This window comes from Chiloscyllium plagiosum, unplaced genomic scaffold (genome assembly GCF_037043375.1).
Source record: "Chiloscyllium plagiosum isolate Xiang-an unplaced genomic scaffold, Cpla_swu_hap1 HiC_scaffold_29, whole genome shotgun sequence".
NCBI lineage: Eukaryota > Metazoa > Chordata > Chondrichthyes > Orectolobiformes > Hemiscylliidae > Chiloscyllium > Chiloscyllium plagiosum.
In genome coordinates this window covers 36,001,064-36,021,043 of record NW_028270167.1, presented here as the reverse complement: position 1 = coordinate 36,021,043, position 19,980 = coordinate 36,001,064, and the positions used below count along the sequence as shown (strand labels likewise).

The 19,980-nt window shown below is 43.5% G+C and overlaps 1 protein-coding gene across 3 annotated transcripts; it reads right to left on the bottom strand.

The window, feature by feature from the left end:
- Window positions 1-19,403, bottom strand: tirap (toll-interleukin 1 receptor (TIR) domain containing adaptor protein). Of its 3 annotated transcripts, XM_087976488.1 has the most exons (6): window positions 19,159-19,403; window positions 18,457-18,538; window positions 16,728-16,779; window positions 11,960-12,107; window positions 10,251-10,841; window positions 1-3,855 (listed from the first exon to the last, which is right to left on the bottom strand). In XM_087976488.1, exons 4-6 carry the CDS (start codon window positions 11,964-11,966, stop codon window positions 3,743-3,745), a joined length of 711 nt encoding a protein of 236 aa, XP_087832614.1. In that variant the 5' UTR covers window positions 11,967-12,107; window positions 16,728-16,779; window positions 18,457-18,538; window positions 19,159-19,403; the 3' UTR covers window positions 1-3,742. The 3 variants fall into 3 exon arrangements, with proteins under 3 accessions (XP_087832614.1, XP_043532835.1, XP_043532837.1); XM_043676900.2 differs by lacking the exon at window positions 16,728-16,779; XM_043676902.2 differs by lacking the exons at window positions 16,728-16,779; window positions 18,457-18,538.
- Between the last annotated feature and the right edge of the window lie 577 nt (window positions 19,404-19,980).

The window sequence follows — 19,980 nt, the reverse complement described above, 5'->3', positions numbered from 1 at the left end:
CACAGACAAAATAATTCATTTATTTTTCCAACAAATGCTGACAGGTATGCAGTGTGTTTTCATCTCCAGGTTTCAGCAAATTCAGTCCAAGACCAGAGTTCAGGTACATTGGAAGCATTCAATGGCAAAGACAAAAGTCTACCTCTTTGGCTAACCATCTGAAAGCAGAGTGTTGAGAAAAATGGGTCTTTTTCTAGTTGGCAAAATGTAACTAGTGGGGTGCCATAGGGTTCACTCCTTGAGCCTCAACTATTTATAATCCATGATAATGACTTGGATACAGGGATAGAAAGTACAATATCCAAATTTGCAGATGACACTAAAATAGATGAAAAAGTTCATTGCAATGAAGTAGTAAGAAATTTGCAAGTGGATTTGGAATACGTTCAGTGAGTGGGCCAAAATGTGGCAGATGAAGTTTAACGTGGGTAAATGTGAAATGATCCATTTTGGTTAGAGGAGTAGAAAAGCAACTGATTATTGAGACAGAGGGATCAGGGTGTCTTCATGCATGAATATGCAGTTAGAGCAGGTAATAAGAAAGGCAAGTGGAAATTTTGGTATTTATTGGTAAAGGAAGAGATGGGCTGAAAAGGCAAGTGCAGCTGCAACCATACAAGCCATGAGGTGAAACTATAACTGGAGCAAAGCCTATGATTTTCATTCCCTTACTTGAGCAGGGATGCAGTTTCATTGGAGACAATTCATGGGAGGTTCATTAGATTGATTTCAAAGATAAAAGGTTCGTATTATGAAAACAATGATCAATTTAGATTTATACTCTCTGGAGTTTAGAAGAATGAGAGGAAACCTAAATGAAGTTTATGAGATATTAAAGAGGATTGTCAAAGGAGACATGTTGGGCAATCTACAATGAGAGAACATAGTTTTAGGATAAGTGGGAAGCAGATTTAAAACAGAGATGAGGAGAAATTACTTCTCTCAAAGGTCAATAATCTTTGGGATTCACTACCCCAGAATGTGGTGGATACTAGGATGTTGAGTAAATTTAAGGAGATAGACAGATTTTTCATCAATAACATGTCAAAGGGTCATGGAGAGCAGGGGGAAAGTGGAATTGAGGCAGAGATAAGATCAGCCAGTTCTTTTGGTTTTCCAATCTATTTGTTCAGACATCAGAGAGCAGGGAAGTAGAATATTTTACACAAATGTAATATGGTGGCGCTTTTCATACACAGGGACTGAGAATAGGTCAGAGTAAACCTCATTTTGTCCCCAGTCAGTGCTCAGACATTCTGTTCCAGCACAGACAATTGTTCTGACAACTGTTTATTCCCAGAACAGTACAGCACAGAACAGGCCCTTCAGCTCCTCATGTAAGGTAAACCTAATGTACGAACCCTCAAATTTCTGTGACCATATGCATGTCCAGCAGTCTCTTAAATATCCCCAATGACCTCACTTCCACAACTGCTGCTGGCAACGCATTCCACGCTCTCATAACTCTCTGCTTAAAGAATCCGCCTCTGACATCCCCTCTATACTTTCCACCAAACAGCTTAAAACTATGAACCCTCGTGTTAACAATTTCTGCCCTGGGAAAAAGTCTCTGGCTATCAATTCTATCTATGCCTCTCATTATCTCAGTTAGGTCCCCTCTCTTCCTTCTTTTTTCCAATGAAAAAAGTCCGAGCTCAGTCAACCTCTCTTCGTAAAATAAGCCCTTCATTCCAGGCAGCATGTTGGTAAACCTCCTCTGAACCCCCTCTCCAAAGCATCCACATCTTTCCTATAATAGGGCGACCAGAACTGGACACAGTATTCCAAGTGCGATCTAACCAAAGTTTTGTAGAGCTGCAACAAGATCTCAGGGCTCTTAAACTCAATCCTCCTGTTAATGAAAGCCAAAACACCATATGCTTTCTTAACAAACCTGTCCACTTGGGTGGCCATTTTAAGGGATCTATGTACCTGCACACCAAGATCCCTCTGTTCCTCCACACTGCCAAGAATCCTATCCTTAATCCTGTACTCAACTTTCAAGTTCGACCTTCCAAAATGCATCACTTCGCATTTATCCATGTTGAACTCCATCTGCCACCTCTCAGCCCATCTCTGCATCCTGTCAATGTCACGCTGCAGCCTACAACAGTCCTCTATACTGTCAATGACACCTCCAACCTTTGTGTCGTCTGCAAACCTGCTAACCCATCCTTCAATCTCCTCATCCAAGTCATTAATAAAAATTACAAAGAGTAGAGGCCCAAGAACAGAGCCCTGTGGAACACCACTCACCTCCATGCAGAATACTTTCCTTCCACTACCACTCGCTGTCTTTTGTCGACAAGCCAATTCTGTATCCAGACAGCTAAATGTCCCTGTATCCCATTCCTCCTTACCTTCTGAACGGGCCTACCATGGGGAACCTTATCAAATGCCTTGTTGAAGTCCATATACACCACATCCACCACTCGACCCTCATCAACTTGTCTAGTAACATCCTCAAAGAACTCAATAAGATTTGTGAGGCATGACCTGCCCCTCACAAAGCTGTGCTGACTGCATTTAAATCAAGCCATGCTCTTCCAGATGGTCATAAATTCTATCGCTCAGAATCCTAACACCTTGCAGATGACAGACATGAGACTGACTGGTCTGTAATTGCCAGGGATTTCCCTATTTCCTTTCTTCAAGCGAGGAATTACATTTGCCTCCCTCCAGTCCTCAGGTACGACTCCGGTGGACAGCGAGGATGCAAAGATCTTTGCAAGCAGCGAAGCAATCACATTTCTCGCTTTCCAAAGCAGCCGAGGACAAATCTGGTCTGGCCCTGGCGACTTGTCAATCTTAATGTTTGTCAAAATTTTCAGCATATCAGCTTCCTCAATCTCTATCCAGCATGCTTACCTGCTCAATGGTTTCATTCACTACAAGGTCCTTTTCTTTAGTAATGAAAGAGACAAAAAACTCATTTAGAGCTTCCCCCACCTCCTCAGACTCTATACACAAGTTCCCTATGCTATCCCTGATCGGCCCTACTCTTTCTTTGATCATTCTCTTATTCCTCACATACGTGTAAAATGCCTTTGGATTCTCCCTAATCCTTCCTGCCAAACCTTTTCGTGCCCCCTCCTGGCTCTCCTCAGACCATTTTTGAGCTCCTTCCTTGCCTGCCTGTAATCCTCTAGAGCTGAGCAAGACCCTTGCTTCCTCCACCTTACGTAAGCTGCCATCTTTCTTTTGACGAGAAGCTCCTTCGCTCTCGTCATCCAAGGTTCCTTTATCTTACCCCTTCTTGCCTGTCTCAGAGGAACACATTTATGCATCACTCGCAACAAATTATAAAGACTCGCCATCATATTCTCCCATCAGTGCCAACTACAAGGAAAAGCTCACCACAACACATTGCAATAACCCCCATCTCCTAGGTTCACCACTGTTAATTACCTGAACTCAATGCCACTTAGAGCCAAACCTCAGCAGTAAGCCAAGCATTGAACCATGTCAGTTTAATGTCAGTTTTCATCCCTCGACTGGGAATAGATTTCCACCACCGGGAAAGTAAAAGGGGAAACAACACTGCAAACTCACACATCACACCAATTACAGATAAAGACAGAGACGCACATGTAAGAACAAAAACAGACAGTTACGTAAACCCTTACATAAACAAACAGTTTTCAAGCTCGCCCCCCAAGTATTGGAAAAATTAAAAATAACTCCATTTTCAATATCCCATCTCCTTGATAGCAGACTTCAGCAAGCATTGTCCTTTAGTCACTCAACAATTCCCACTTGAGTCCAGTGTTTCACTGGCAGTGTCCATGTTGAACTCTGGGTCGTCCTGTGAACTGGGAATGTACTCACTCTCCTTCCTACTGAGTTCCTCGAGATCTGGAAGCATAAAGAGACAGAAATCAGTTTCCATGTTGTGTTTGAGGTAACCATGGCCTGCTGGCTGGTAGAATTCATGGCAGGTAAAATACTGCCTACATTAGGTTGCTGGAACACAAGTATAATGTTACACCTGAAATTCAGGTGTGTGGGCTCTCTGCATCTAGTTTTATAACCTGCCTTTGGTTCAACATGACAAGGTGCTTCAGAGATGAACTACAGAGCAATTAGGAGAGTTGATGCAAAGCTTGGTTGAAAGCTGAAGGTTTCGAAGGGTTGATGCAGTGGGTAAAGAGTTGACCGACAATACTGCTACCTACTGAAACTAAAATGCTTCAGGGGATTAGAGTTGGAGGGCATGGACATGTGGCCAAAGACCAAAAAAAAAAACAGGTTTGGAATTCAATTGCAATGTGAAAGTCAGCAAAGGCTGGGTAGAAGAGGCTCTTACAGCTGGGACTCAGGGGAAATAGATAGACCTTCTTGTAGCATCACTTGGTCAAGACAGGATTTAGAAGAATAACAATCACAGAATTTCTGCAACGCAGAAGGAGAGCATTTGGTCAATCGTGCCTGCACTAGTTCTTCATAGGAGCATCATTACCTCCAAGAACAGAAGATACAGGAGTAGAATTAGGCTATTCGGGCCATTGAGTCTGCTCTGCCATTTGATCATGGCTGATAGAGCAAAATGGGGTTGAGAAACCTATCTCTCCATAGCCTTTGATCCCCTGACCAATCAAGAACCTATTTATGTTTTGAATACACTGAATGACATGACCTCCACAGCCTTATGTGGCAATAAGTTCCACAGAATCACCATCCTCTAGCTGAAGAGATTGCTCCTCATCTAAGTTCTAAAATGCTGTCCCTTCACTCTCAGGCTGTACCCTTGGGTCCTAGACTCTCCTATTAGTGGAAACATCTTCTCCATGTCCACTCTATCCAGCCTCTCAGTATTTTGTAAGTTTCAATGAGGTTCCCCCTCATCCTTCTACACTCCATTGAATACAGACCCAGAGTCCTCAACCGGTTTGGGGCGGCATGATGGCTCAGTGGTTAGCACTGCTGCCTCAGTGCCAGGGACAGTTTCAATTCCAGCCTTGGGTGACTTTCTGTGTAGAGTTTGCACATTCTCCCCATGGAGAAAGTGAGGACTGCAGATGCTGGAGATCAGAGCTGAAAAATGTGTTGCTGGAAAATCGCAGGTCAGGCAGCACCCAAGGAGCAGGAGAATCAACGTTTTGGGCATAAGCCTGATGAAGGGCTTATGCCCGAAACGTCGATTCTCCTGCTCCTTGGATGCTGCCTGACCTGCTGCGTTTTTCCAGCAACACATTTTTCAGCACATTCTCCCCATGTCTACATGGGTTTCCTTCCACAGTCCAAAGATGTGCAGGTCAGGTGAATTGGCTATGCAAATTTGCTCCTAGTGTTAGGTGCATTAGTCAGAGGGAAATGGGTCTGGGTGGGTTACTCTTCGGTGGGTCAGTGTGGACTTGTTGGGCCGAAGGGCATATTTCCACACTGTAGGGAATCTAATCTAATCACTCCTCTTTTGATAAATCCTTCTTCTCTGGGATTATTCTTGTAAGTCTCCACTGGACTCCCCTCAACATCAACACATCCTTCCTTAGATAATGGGGTCTAAAACTGCTCACAATATTCCAAATGTGGTCTGACCAGAACCTTATACAGCCTCAGCAGTACATCTCTGCTCTTGTATTTTAGCCCTCTTGAAATGAATGCTAACGTTGCATTTGCCTTCCTAACTGCCAACTGAACCTGCATGTTAACCTTGAGAACTCTGAACTAGGACTCCCAAGTCCCTTTGTACTTCAGATTTCTGAAGTATTTCTCTGTTTATAAAATAGTTTATGCCTCTATTCTTCTTACCAAAGTGCATAACCCTACACCTTTTCACATTGTATTCCAGCTGCCACTTCTTTGCCCACTCTCCCAGCTTATCCAAGTTGTTCTGCAGCCTCCCTGCTTTCTTAACATCTTTCACTGTGCAATCGGCAAACTTAGCAACAATGCCGTCAGTTCCTTTGTCCAGATCGTTAATGTATAACTGGAACAGTTGTGGTCCCAACACTGACTCCAGCTGACCTCCATGATCACTAGATGCCATCCTGAAAAAGACCCCTTTATCCCTAGTCTCTGCCTTCTGTTAGTCAGCCAACCCTCTAACCATGGCAGTACCTTGCCCCCAACACCGTCGGCTTTTATCTTATTTAGCAACCTCCTGTGCAGCACTTGGTCAACGGCCTTCTGGAAATCTAAACAGATCATGTCATTGGCTGTCCCTGTCTAACTTGCTCAACACCAAGGAATTCTAACAGATTTGTCAGCCGTGATTTCCCCTTGATGAAACGGTGCTGACTCAGCCATATTTTATCATACAATTCCAAAGCACATTGCAAACTCATCAATATTAACGGACTCTAAAAATCTTATCAATGACCAAGGTCAGGCGAACTGCCCTAAGATTTCCTATCTCTTGCTTCCCTCCCTTCTTAAACTGGGGTGTTACATTAGCCATTTTCCAGTCCTCTGTGATCCTCCCCAACTCCAGTGATTCTTGAAAGATCACCTCCAATGCCTAGTGCCAACCTCCTACATTTTCCGCCATACACTTACACTTTCTATCCAAATAGTCATTCAATGGTCTCTTGAATGCCTTGACTGAATCTGCAGCCACCATATTTCCAGGCAGTGCATTCCATTACACTTGCTTCTTTTACACATCACTTTAAATCAATACCTTCTTGTTTTTGTTCCTTTCACCAGTGAAACATTATCTTCCTGCAGAATGATACATTGTTCTGCGCACTGATCGTGAGTCATGGGGTATCCTGGGATCTTACGTATACATGCCAATAACAATATAATTCATATCATAATTCATATCATATCAGCTTTTCTGTTACACTTACAATAAGCACAGAATCTGGTGCATCACCTTAAAACTGTAGTTTCCCATTTTGACATTATTGTGGTGAATTCACATTGTTCTCAAAGATCTTTTCACAATGGGATGCAGAATATTGTATACAAAGCTCTGTTTGTAGCTACTCCCATTAGATCTGTCATGATATGCCACACTTGTGTCTCTTGCTCCATCTGCAATCATATACTGGAGCTCGTCTGTAACCTTTCAGTGACATTGTCAGCCAGTCGTGCTTAGGTTAACTACTCCTTCCGCTCTCCTCTACATTGCTCATCAGATCTATAGAGCTCGTCATCTCTGATCAATTGGCCACCTATTATGCCCATGGCTATCAAAGATCTGATTACACTAATCCCATTTTCTCAGGTCATAGCCCACAACCCTGGAGTCTATGTCAAAGCAAGTTAGTACTTAAATACTGCTTAAATGTTAAAAGAGTTTTTGACTCAACCACCCTTTTCAGGCAGTGAATTCCAGACTCTCACCACCTCTGCTGAAAAACTTTTCAGCTCTCCTCTCAGCCTTCTGTCACCTACCTTACAAATGTATGCTCCCTGGTTAATGACCCCCTTTACTAATGGAAAAGGCGCTGTCCTATCCAGCCTGTCTCTCTCAATATTATATGTTTCTGTCAGGCTCCCTCTCAAACTTTGCTGCCCCAAGGAAAACAGCTCCAGCCTATCCAATCTTTCCTCATAGCTCAGGGGGCATCCTGATAAATTGTGCTGCACACTAGTGCAATCACATCCTTCCTATAACATGGTGAACAGAACTGCATCTAGTAACACAGTTGTGGTAAACCACTGTTGTAATCCAGTTGCAGAATAACCTCCCTGCTCTTGTATTCTATACCTCGATTAATAAAGGCAAGTATCCCAAATGCCTTCTTGACTACCTTATCTACCTGCCCTGCTACCTTCAAGGATTTGCGGATATGTGCACCAAGGTGCCTTTCCAGTGTCCTACCATTTACCCCTTCTTTACCCAGCTGACCAGTCTGTTAATATCCTCCTGCGATTTTCAGCTATGGCCCTGTACATTTACGACCCTAGCAATTTTCATGCTATCCGTGAACTTCTTGAACACACTCCAGGCCATAAGACACAGGAGCAGAATTAGGCCATTCAACTCATCGCTTCTGCTCCACCTTTCATATTCCTTATAGTCAAGTCCAAATCTTTGATTTGCATCACAAACAGCACTGAGCCCTGGGGAACCTAGTAGAAACAGACTGTGTTACAGAAGCATCCTTCTACCATCATACCCTGCTTCCTGTCTCTTGGCCAATTTTGATTTCAATGTGCCAATTGCCTTGGATCCTGTGGGCTCTTATTTTCTTGACCAGTACGTGGTCATTAGGGGCCTCATGAAAAACCTTGCCAAACTTCATCCAGATGATATTTTAAAGAAGAATCCCTACAGTGTGGAAACAGGACCTTCGGCCCAACAAGTCCACGCCAACCCACCCAAATCCATTCCCCTACATTCACACTTAACACATCCCTGAACACGATGGACAACTTAGCATGGCCAATTCACCAAACGTGCACATCTTTGGATTGTGGAAAGAAACTGGAGCACCCGGAGGAAACCCATGCAGACACGGGGAGAATGTGCAAACTCCACACAGTCACCCGAGGCTGGAATTGAACCCGGGTCCCTGGCGCTGAGGCAGCAATGCTAACCACTGAGCCACCATGGTGCCCATATACAGGCTTTACCCTCAGCAAAACAGTCAAACATGATATTCCCTTAACAAATCCATGGTGACCATCCCTGATTAATCAGTGTGTTTCCGAATGCAGATATATCGGTCACTCAATTGTTTATAATGTCTCCATCACTGGATGAGACAGGCCTGTAATTTCCTGGTCTATCCTTTCTTTTTTAATAATGGAACAACATTAGTCGTTCTCCAGTCTTATGGCACCTCACTGTGGCCAGAGAGGATTTGGAAATTACTGCCCAGACCTCTGCCTTCCTCAACAGCCTGACATAAAACTCATCCAGGCCTGCGGACTTATCCACTTTTAAGGGTTGCTAAACTCCATTTCACCCTTACCTCACCCTTCTGTTACTTTAGTCTAGTATTTCACAGTCATCCATCCTCCTGCATCATCCTTTACTACTATCAAGACCAACTCAAAAGTATTTGTTGAGGACTGTACCCACATTTTCCAGGTCCACAGACACTAACTCTATGGGGTCTATTATAACCAATGATATTCTCTTGATCTTTATATATTTAAACACTATTCTACACACCAATGCAATCTCATCCATGCTCTTAGTTTTCCTAATTTTAAGTATCCCCCACAACACTTTCAATACTCTTCTACCATACCGAACCCATGGTATCTACAATAAACTTCTCTTTTACCTTTATCCCAAATGTTTGTGCTCCTCGATATCCTGGTTCTCCAGCCTTGGTCCCTTTATGGGGAGATATTTGCCCTAAACATTTCTTTCGCCCCCTTTTAATTCCTCCCCCTGTTCTGACAGTTTATCTGCAAGTAGCTGCTCCCAGTCCATTTGCTCCCGGTTGTATTTTATCTTAGTAGAGTTATCCTTTAATCAGTTTAAAAGCTTTTATTCCAAACCCATCCTTATCCTTTTCCATAACTACCCTAAATCTAAATCTCGGAAATGCTCCATTATTGACATGCTTTTCACGCACCTGGGCTCACTTCCAAAATATTAGGTCCAGATCTCTCCCTTGTTGGGCTTTCTCCATACTGCTGAAAAGCTTCTCATAAATGCAATTTAAGAGCTTTGATCCCTCTTTTCCTGGCACACAAATTCTTCCAAGTAATATTTGGCAAGCTAAAATCTTCTCTTACCGCCCTTTTAATATTTCACTTCTCTGAAATGTAATCTTTGATCTTTCCATGACAATTTTGGACCTATAAGTACACCCCAAATAGCATTTCATTTTGTAAACTTACACCCAGAAAGCCCCATTTGTTGATCCTCCAACAAATCATCTCTTTGCACTGCTGTAATGGATTCCTTGATCAATAATGCAACTCTCACCCCCACCTTCTAGTCCCCTCACTCTCCCTTGAATATCCTATAACCAGGAATGCTGAGCTGCCAAACCTATCCAATTTTCAGCCAAGTCTTGTCGTAGGTTCATGATAAAGTGTGATTCCAGAGCGGTATTCCATAGTGAGAGTCTGTTATCACAGTTTGTCAGGATCCATGACTGTGTTGCAATTGAATCAGGAACAGGGAGTCAGATCAGGCTGAGCAGGGATTTGGAAGAAGTCATGAGAACTCTGTGTTGCAAGCGAGTTCATGTTACATTAATCCACATTAAGTTTCATTGTGTAATTATTTCCAACATCTATGGCCTGGCCAATGGTATAAATATTTAATCACTAATTACCTGTAATGTTTAACTGGTCTCAATTGTACATCATTTGCATCTGAAAGTACTTACAATGCATTATAGCACACTTGATCTTTTGGAATCCATTTTCTTTGTCCTGCCTGACATCAATACCAAACATAAAGCGAAGCTCCTGGGGGTAATCCTTCCGTTCCAGTTGCTTGCGGACAGGAATAATCCGTCCATTAGCCATTGGCGATTCAGACAGTGCCTGTTGCATCTGGTACCTGCACCATGGGTCCTTAAGAAAGCTGGGTGTGATGACCAACACCCAGCAATGGCTCTCCCTGACAGCTTGGCAAAGTTCAGTGCAGACAGCACCCCCTGGAGTTGCGTCCCTGAACTGCAGGAAGCAGCGCAGACTGTGAGGATGCAATTCAAAGAAAGACACGAGGTCCTGTACGTACATTATATCATCCTCAGTGTGACAGACACACACGTCATACTCTTTACTCCATCGGGCACTGCTGTCAAGTTTCCATGATGACAAGGTGGTTGTGGACAGTGAGGTGCTGCAGGATCTTAGATCTCCACAGGGACTTTTTGTCCTGTCACTCGTCTGGGGGCTGGAACATGGATTCAACCTGGAGTTCGGACTTGAGTTCCTGTTCCTCTTAAAGTCTACGAGCCATCTGAAGAAGCCTGTGAAGTTTTTTTTTAAGAAACAAGACAATAAAATTAGTTAGTGATTTTCTTTTTTCTCCTTGTTTGCTCATCTCTCCATTCCTCAAATTACAGGTTCTGGCAGGGACAGAATTCCTTGCCTCCCAGTCTCACCAAGTAGCCAATCAGACAAGAGCTTGGACAGAGACTGCGTAATGGCCATTCGTCAGAAGCTGCACATTGGGTCTGATCAGATTCACAGCTTCCGTACGTGTATACACAAATGTATGGAATCCAAGATTGCTGGAGAATTCTAGCTGAATTTGCCACTTGACTTCTCGAAAAGTACCAAGAGAAATTGTATAACAGTTATTCGATAGCAGCTGGCTCCACATACACAAGTTCATTTTTCTCAATTTGCAAATCAGTTCAGGTGGCACAGCAGCCTACATTGCTTGACAAATCATTTGTTTCAATTATTTTCCTGCATAGCCTTCCACTTATCCTGCTCAAGGAGGGACCAGACTGGAGCTCAGTGGTAGCACTTCCCAAATCAGAAGGTTGATGTTTTAAGACCATCTCCAGAACGTTAGTCCAAAATCCAGGTTAACAGTCCTGTATAGTATTGAGGGAGTGCTGCACTGTCTGAAGTATTGTTTTTCAGGTGGAACACATGGGCTACTCAGTCTGGTGGACATACAGCATTATAACTTAAATGGCTACAGCGTACCTTGGAACATCTTAAAACTGAAAGGCACAAGTTTTTTTTGTTTGTAACTGTCCTGAGGCCAGCAACTTGCTGCAAAGATTCAGATTGGGATCCAATCACCTGGTAAGGAAAGATCGCGAAGGTCTTCCTGCCAAAGTATAACAAGGTCCAATCTGTTCCCAGATCCCCTCTGCCTCAAAATGAGTGTAAATAGTTTCCTGCAAATGGAGTAGAAAATGTCTGTTTTGCAACAGCTGGGAAACTCCGAGGAAGTCAACTTCTAACGTATTGTTTCAGTTTTCTCAATAAAGACTGTACAGAACTGTTTAGGTCCTCTTGCATACAGCTCCTATCCTAAAGGTTGATGTGTAGCTCAGCCCACCCTTAGCATTGTTGGATTCTAATGGATAGTTCAATCTATTTGCATATTTTACCAAGATTCACTTACGAGCCATCTGGTGATGACTGGAGCACTCTCTCTCTGCCACGACATTAAAATGCAGCAGCCAGTTTAATCCTCAAGGCAGACTGGGACATTTCCTGTGTTTGACGCCTTAGTTCTGGTCAGAAGATCCACTCTCCAAACATGGTCATGTCTGTAATGAAGAACCACAGAAGCTTTGACTAAAAGATTATTGACTGACAACTTCACACCAGTCCTCTTGTTTTCAGGCTGATTTCCACTGGACATAAGTCCAGAGTGCAAAACTCGCTTTAAATTTGATGCTTACACACCAAGAGGCTTCAGGAGTGCTCGATGGGAGAAAGAACATCTTCAACATTGAGAGGATATTGATGCGATAGAATATAGAGCACTTTATTAGGTACTAAAGGAGAGCTGTACTAGCGCTAGGATTCTTTGATGTGATCAGTACAATGGGAAACTTACAACAGATCAAATCGCTGTTGTGTGTCCTAGAAGCATTTGATGGAACAGTTAAGCAGATTTACACCATACCACGGTACGGTGGCACAGTGGTTAGCACTGCTGCCTCACAGCGCCGGAGACCCGGGTTCAATTCCCGCCTCAGGTGACACATCCTCCCAGTGTCTGCGTGGGTTTCCTCCCACAATCCAAAAATGTGCAGGTTAGATAAACTGGCCATGCTAAATTGCCCATAGTGTTAGGTGAAGGGGTAAATCTAGGGGAATGGGTCTGGGTGGGTTGCGCTTCGGCGGGTCGGTGTGGACTTGTTGGGCTGAAGGGCCTGTTTCCACACTAAGTAATCTAATCTAATCTAATCCAATGCTGGACCTGCCCTGGGAGTATATCCCTTCCATCAATTGCAGTATTTTGAATACTACAGGGGCACAAATGGATACTATCAAGCCATAAGTAAGTATTCACGTTAGTCATTTGATGTTCAAGAAACTGAATGAGATGTACCAACAATATGCTGACCTGCAGCTGCAATGAAATCCACTGAATTTCCCCAAATTGTTGGTTATTTGGGCCATGATTGATTTGGACACCTAATGCACTGGAGTCTCACTTTTGCGTCTAACTTTGTGGTAAGGGAAACTTAGCAACCCTCCAGAAAAGCTCATCGTGAGTAACCGTTCAGTAGCTATTTATAACTCTCAGCTATCCAACAAGCAGCTGACAAAGAGGCATCTGTTTCTCAATTGTGCTGAGTCACCGTCTTGGACAAGTAGAGTTTCTCAGTTATCGAAATCCTTATAATTTTTGACATCTATTAATTCTTCCTTATGTATCTCTGCTTTGAGGATAAAAATCTCATCTTATTCAGTCTTTCCAAGTCACTGAAATACCTCAGCTATAAACATCAAATCGTCCAACGCAAAAGCAAAGCCAGTCAGCACTGGCTCTTCTATCCAATTGTTCTACACATTTTTCTACTGCCTTTTACACAGCCTATACTGTATTAAGTGGTTCAGAACAGGGAGCTATCCACTTCCTGTTGGTATAAGATAGTCTCTATTCCAGCTTTATAACCGTATAACGTGAAGGTTGCATGCACAGTGGGTAACATCCCTGCCTATGAGCCAGAGGCTCTGGGTTCAAGTCACAGGTCAGGACCAAATAAAATAGATTTTATCAAGTATCCAAGCTGGTGAACATCAATCTGCAAATCCTTTGAACACCCACCAGAAATAGGTAGTAAGAGAGGATTGATCCCTGGTCGGTTGAGACACAGAAAGTAATTACTGTCTGTACCATCACTATGCCTAGCTCCAGTCTACATGGAAAGGTGCATGTTCCCATAATATCGCAGACTCCCTGAGTGAACCACCAGAGCTTTCTGATGCATCATATACAAATATGCTGGGCAGCAAGAGTTGTCAAAACTTTGCTTGGCTCTGACACCAGCCCCTAGATGCTGCACTCTGACAACTTTTTTTTAAAACTCATTCATGGGATGACAGCATCACTGGATAACCAGCATTTATTGCCCATATCAGCAGGCAGTTAAGAGTCAACCACATCGCTGTGGGTATGGAGTCACATGTAGGCCAGATCAGGTAAAGACAGCAGTTTCCTTCCCTAAAGGACATTATGGAACCAGATGGGTTTTTCCAACAATCGACAATGGATTCCTGGTCATCACCGGCTCCTGATTCCAGATCTTCATTGAATTCAAATTCCCTGTGGCAGGATTTGAACCCGGGTCCCCAGAACATTACCTGGGTCTCTGGATTAAGAGTCCAGTGATTATACCACGAGGCCATTGCCTCCCCTCTTATTGTCCTGCCCTCAGTGCTTTCTACGATGGCAGGAAAGGAATGACAATTTCTGTATTGGACTTAGCTTAGTGTGCGCTCTGAAGCCACAACCAATACACTGACTGCAGCCAGACCTCAAAAACCTTCAGCAGTGCTACTGCACGAGTCTAACCCTGTGTGTGAAGGTCACAGAAGTCCTTGTGTTTCAGAATAGAGGCAAAATTAAGACACCAGACTCTACTCTTGCACTGTTCTCTCAGAACGTCTCAAACAAAAAGTACTAGGTCGTCATCACCATAACTCATCACTCACACCACATTTTAAATTCAAAACCTGGTATTTTCAAAACTTTCAGATTTACCTGATATTCTTGTTCCCACTCTTTCAACCTTAGCTTCAACCAGTGCCTTTCACTGAACAGTTTGACTTGGATGTTTTAGTCAAATTAAGAAATCAGGAGGCTAGAATAGCTCCAATCGATTGAGAATGAGCACAAAGTAGTTTTAACTTTTGCAGAAGTGAATGTTCAGTGACCTCTTTTTGAATGTCACAATCAAATATGTGTCTATGTGCAAGGGTAAATAAAGGAATTCCACTGGCCTGGAACATGACAAATCTTGCTGATTTACTACACAGCACACATGAAGTTAAAGTACACTCAGCTGCTCAGCACATCCTTCCTGCTTACCCACACCTACTAATGGTTTTGGCAAGTACTGAAAACGAATCAAAGTTCTATTTGGCACCAGTAGCTGCCACTATTTACCAAAAAGAGAAACACTGATCAAAATCTTGACTGGGGCAGAGATCATGCAATAAAGCAGGTAAGATCATCTGAGGGAATTCCCCAAAATATTTTGTCCTGTTGGCTCCTAGTTTCTTGACTTGTCTTTTACACTCAGGAGATAATGTGGTAGATGATGGAAGAAAACATTTAATCATGAGAGTTATTGACCTTTCAGACATGCCAGTTTCGCAAGTCTGTGTAGTTCAGCTTATAACAGCTGAGTGGCATTTCCGTTTGATCGTCAGTTGCACTAGAGGACATATGTTACAGTCCCCATGGGCTGGCAATGTAGGACACCCCATCTGAGACTTGCTGCCTGATCCAGATAAGATAGCGGTAATCGACAGAGGATCTAATCGATGCAGAGGCTTTGCAACTTAGTGCCTGCAGCTGAGCCACGGATCTGTCTGTAACAGAGTACTACTGCATAGAGATGGGCCCCATCAACATCCCTTTACCCCAATCATTCCCTATTTTTTAATACACCTATTTTTGAAGCATTTAAGGTTCTTTGGAAAGCAGAATAAAATTTTCACAATTTAAAGAGGGTGTGGATTATCTAGGTTTATGGAACCACAATATTACAACACATTGTTAGGTTGTTTAAACCATTGTATTTCATTATTATTCATGCTCATCGCAACATCTGACTTTAGCAGATCATGTTGGATTCTGCTAAACCCGAGTCAACTCTTGAGGGGTCACGCGTCGGAACATTGTCAGAATGTTCCAAGATTTCAGTAAAACCCAGTGTGATATTTCATTGCAGATCCCACTGTCAAAAGTGCTAACTTTTGGATGAGGCCCTGTCTGTCTATTCAGATGGATTTTAAAAGATCCTGTGCCACAATTGGAAGAGAGTAAAGAGTGCTTCCTCAATCAGTACAACCAAAATCAAATGAACTGGCTATGTATCTACCTCTTTCACTGATTATGGGACCTTATTGTGCCCAAGTTGCTGCCATATTGCCAACAAAATGCACTTCATTGACCCCTGAGACACAAATTGTCCCAAGGTTGTAAAAGGCTCTCTCTATACAAACAGAAGTATAATTTTCTTTCTTGGAAACAGTCACCCATTTAACGTTCGATCCTTCGAGTCTTGTGACAGTATCTGACCAGAAAACGGCAGGGAGATACGCTGGGGCTGTTTTCCCTGGAGCGTCGGAGGCTGAGGGGTGACCTTATAGAGGTTTATAAAATCATGAGAGGCATGGATAGGATAAATAGACAAAGTCTCTTCCCTGGGGTCGGGGAGTCCAGAACTAGAGGGCATAGGTTTAGGGTGAGAGGGGAAAGATATAAAAGGGACCTAAGGGGCAACGTTTTCACGCAGACGGTGGTGTGTGTATGGAATGAGCTGCCAGAGGAAGTGGTGGAGTCTAGTACAATTGCAACATTTAAAAGGTATCAGGATGGGTATATGAATAGAACGGGTTTGGAGGGATATGGGCCGGATGTTGGCAGGTGGCATTAGATTAGGTTGGGATATCTGGTCGGCATGGACGAGTTGGACCGAAGGGTCTGTTTCCATGCTATACATCTCTATGACTCTAATTAAACATTCAGCATAAATAGTTTCGGAACAAAAACAAGCAAAAAAAAAAGGAAGAAATATTCGAAAGCTAAATATTGAAGTGCTCTGGCTGTGTCTGCATTTTCCCCTCGGCTTCATATGGATTCAAGAGAGACCACAGCAGAGAGAGAAATGAAATTGCATAATATAAAACAGCAGTGTCCCTACCTCTGGGCCAGCACTCAAGTCCCACCTGCTCCAGAAGGTGATTTTTATGTCTCTGAACATGTTGATTGAAATGAAAATTTAAAAAAAGGAAATAGGATTTGTTTTAGTGGTCTTATTAGTCACCTCGGTCAAACAGAAGTTCATACTCTATTTCTGAGAATGAAACATCCAATTTTTAAAAAATTCATTCACCAGCTGGGCTAGCATTTATTATCCATCTCTGGTTTATAAGCCTGTTCTTGTGAAATATGTTCAGATTGGTGACACAAAAGCAGTCTGCTATTAATCTCCTTGATTTTTCTCTCTCCCTATGAGATGTTTTGCAAGCAGCGTATGTTTCAAAGTGTGAATCAGGCACAGAACACCATTCAACCTTGTCATGGGAGAAGTTGCAAGACGTGTCAGACTGTCAACATGGATTACGCATGGGGACACCTCCTGCCGTGTATGTGGCAGGTACTCATGTGCCTCTGCCAATGTTGTCTATCTCATACGCTGCTGGCAAAGATGCCCCGAGGCATGGTACATTGGCGAGACCAAGCAGAAGCTATGGCAACGGATGAATGGACACTGCACAACAAATCAACAGACAGGAGTGTTCCCTCCCAGTCGGAGAACACTCCAGCTGTCCAGGACTTCAGACCGTTGGGTGACCGTCCCAAAGTGGACTTTGGGACAGCCAACAACAAAAAGTGGCCAAGAGGCTGATAGCCAAGTTCAGTACCCATGGAGATGGCCTCAGACAGGACGTTGGGTTCATGTCACACTACAGGCGACCCCACTACACTATACAGACACTCGTACAGATCCTCTCCCATTCGCTCACCACATACACTCTCACACTCACACATAACACCCGCCAACTCCCCCCCCCCCCCCCCCCGCAAACACCACCTCCCCTTACATGCACACATTCACAAATTTGTGGTGTGAATTTGTACTTGCAGAATTACATTTTATTTTGCTCAAAAACTGCATGAATCCAAGATTCTATAAATCCGTGTTTTACATTAGAATCAGTCTGACCATTGTGGCACAGACAGCCTCACACAGAGCACCTCACACCATCAATGCATTATCTGGGCTGACATGACACCAATTTTAAAAATTCACTTGAGAATGTAATTTTTTTTAAAAAAGTTCAGATTTACTTATGAAAGAACTGAAACCAACATAGTCATTCTAAAAGGTGGAGAGACTTAAACAACCCAGGTCTTTTTCAATATATAATTTCAGTTACATCACACTGTAAACATTTGCTGTAAATTCTGTGTCTTACAATCTTATACTACACAACCACATGAAGGATCAGCATTCCAAAAGCTAGTGCTTCCAAATAAACCTGTTGGATTTTAGCCTGGTATTGTGTGATTTTTAACTCTTCCAGCACCACTCTTCAACTCTGATCTCCAGGATTAACAGTCCTGTGATAAAATCACTAGACTATCATTAAACCTTAAAAATTGGAATAACTGAAATCTTCTGAACATGTATCATCCAATGCAGCAACTGGGTCATGATCCATTATGTAATGGTGACTAAGATTAGGTATGTAAAAATAAACTGAAAATAGGAAGTTAGTTATAAAAAGCTGTTGCAGACATCGCGCGTCTGAGTGGCGCTTTGATTGACAAAACGGAGCCTCACGATATGTCTGAATGTTAGCTTGTTCACAGCTCAGCTACAACCGTGGACAGATGAACAACGTTATCTGGTACTGGACACTCACCTCTGTACAAGAGGAACTCTCAGGCACGATCACTGCCTGAATCAGAGACAATGTTGGAAACTCCCAAGACTCTCCATTTCACCTTTGAAAGAAAAGTTTGCTCTGTTTGTCTCACAGCACAAGTTTAACACATTTAAAGCGTAGGGCAAGCAATGCAGGGCTGTAAATTTTGGCCCAATCTTCATCCGGAATGTACAATTTGCTATCTTGATTCCGGAATGAATTACAAACAAAGTGAAGCAGAGCCGGAGGGGAGGGGGGAGAGAGACAGCCACCCGATCGGCCTCAGGGAGGTGGGGAGCGAGGATGGGCTTTCAGACCGAGCCCCAGAGACTGGGGTGCAGTGTTGGGAGTCGCGACTCTCGCCTAGCGACCCGTACCTCACCTGGACCCCGCTCAGGCTGGCAAATGGCCACTAAGTTATTTCACAACTTGGTGACGCGTGTGGTACAGCCCATCAACACTGACCAGGGGTGGGGAGGGAGAGAGAGAGAGGGGTGATCAAAGTTACAACAACTTAGAGGCAATCTCGTCAACAACACCAGAGTTGTGGGCGTTTATTTCATATGCAGCTGTGCCGAACCCAACTGCTTTTGTGCAGGTGAATATGAATAAAGTAAATACTTGAAATAAACAGAAACAAACTCGCCTAAAAAAAAGATCGCGAACCCCTCCCACGCCCAACAATCCATGCTGCTTTACCTGCTCCGTGCGAATTCCTTTAATCTCAGGCCAACCTGAAAACAGGAAGATGTGCCACTGAGATACGTTCAATACAAACTGCGTCAAGGACGTTTCCTCAACCAATGAATTTCTTCTGAAATGCTCACGTTAGAGAGAAGCTGTTCAACTAACCGCTGTGTGTCTGGTGGTTACGCAGAATAGAAACCCGGCTGTGATTTACACACTTGTTAAAAACAATCATAAACAATAGAACCCTGGGTGTGGAAGGAGGCCATTCGGCCCGTTGAGTCCACGCCGACCCCAAACAGCATTTCACCCAGACCCACTCCCCTACCATAGCCCTGTAACCCTGCGTTTCCCATGGCCAATCCACCTAGTCTGCATATCCCTCTGCACTATGGGCAAATTCCCATGGCCAATCCATCTCACCTGCACATCTTTGGGTTGTGGGAGGAAACTGGAGCACCCAGAGGAAACCCACACAGAATGTATAGGTTACACACAGACAGTCACCCTGAGGGTGGCATCAAATCTAGATCTCTGCCAATGTGAATCAGCGTGGCTAACCACTGAACTATTGTGCCACCCTCGGGCAGAGAATATCAGCTTACAAAGGGTATGCCAGTATTGTAGGGCAGCTATTTGGATAATGATATTCAGAGTGGAACAGAGTAGAGTCATAGAGATGTACAGCATGGAAACAGACCCTTCAGTCCATGCCGACCAGATATCCGAACCCAACCTAATGCCGGTGTTGGACTGTGGTGTACAAAGTTAAACATCACATTAGGTTATAGCCCAACAGGTTGAATTGGAAGCACTAGCTTTCGGAGTGCTGCT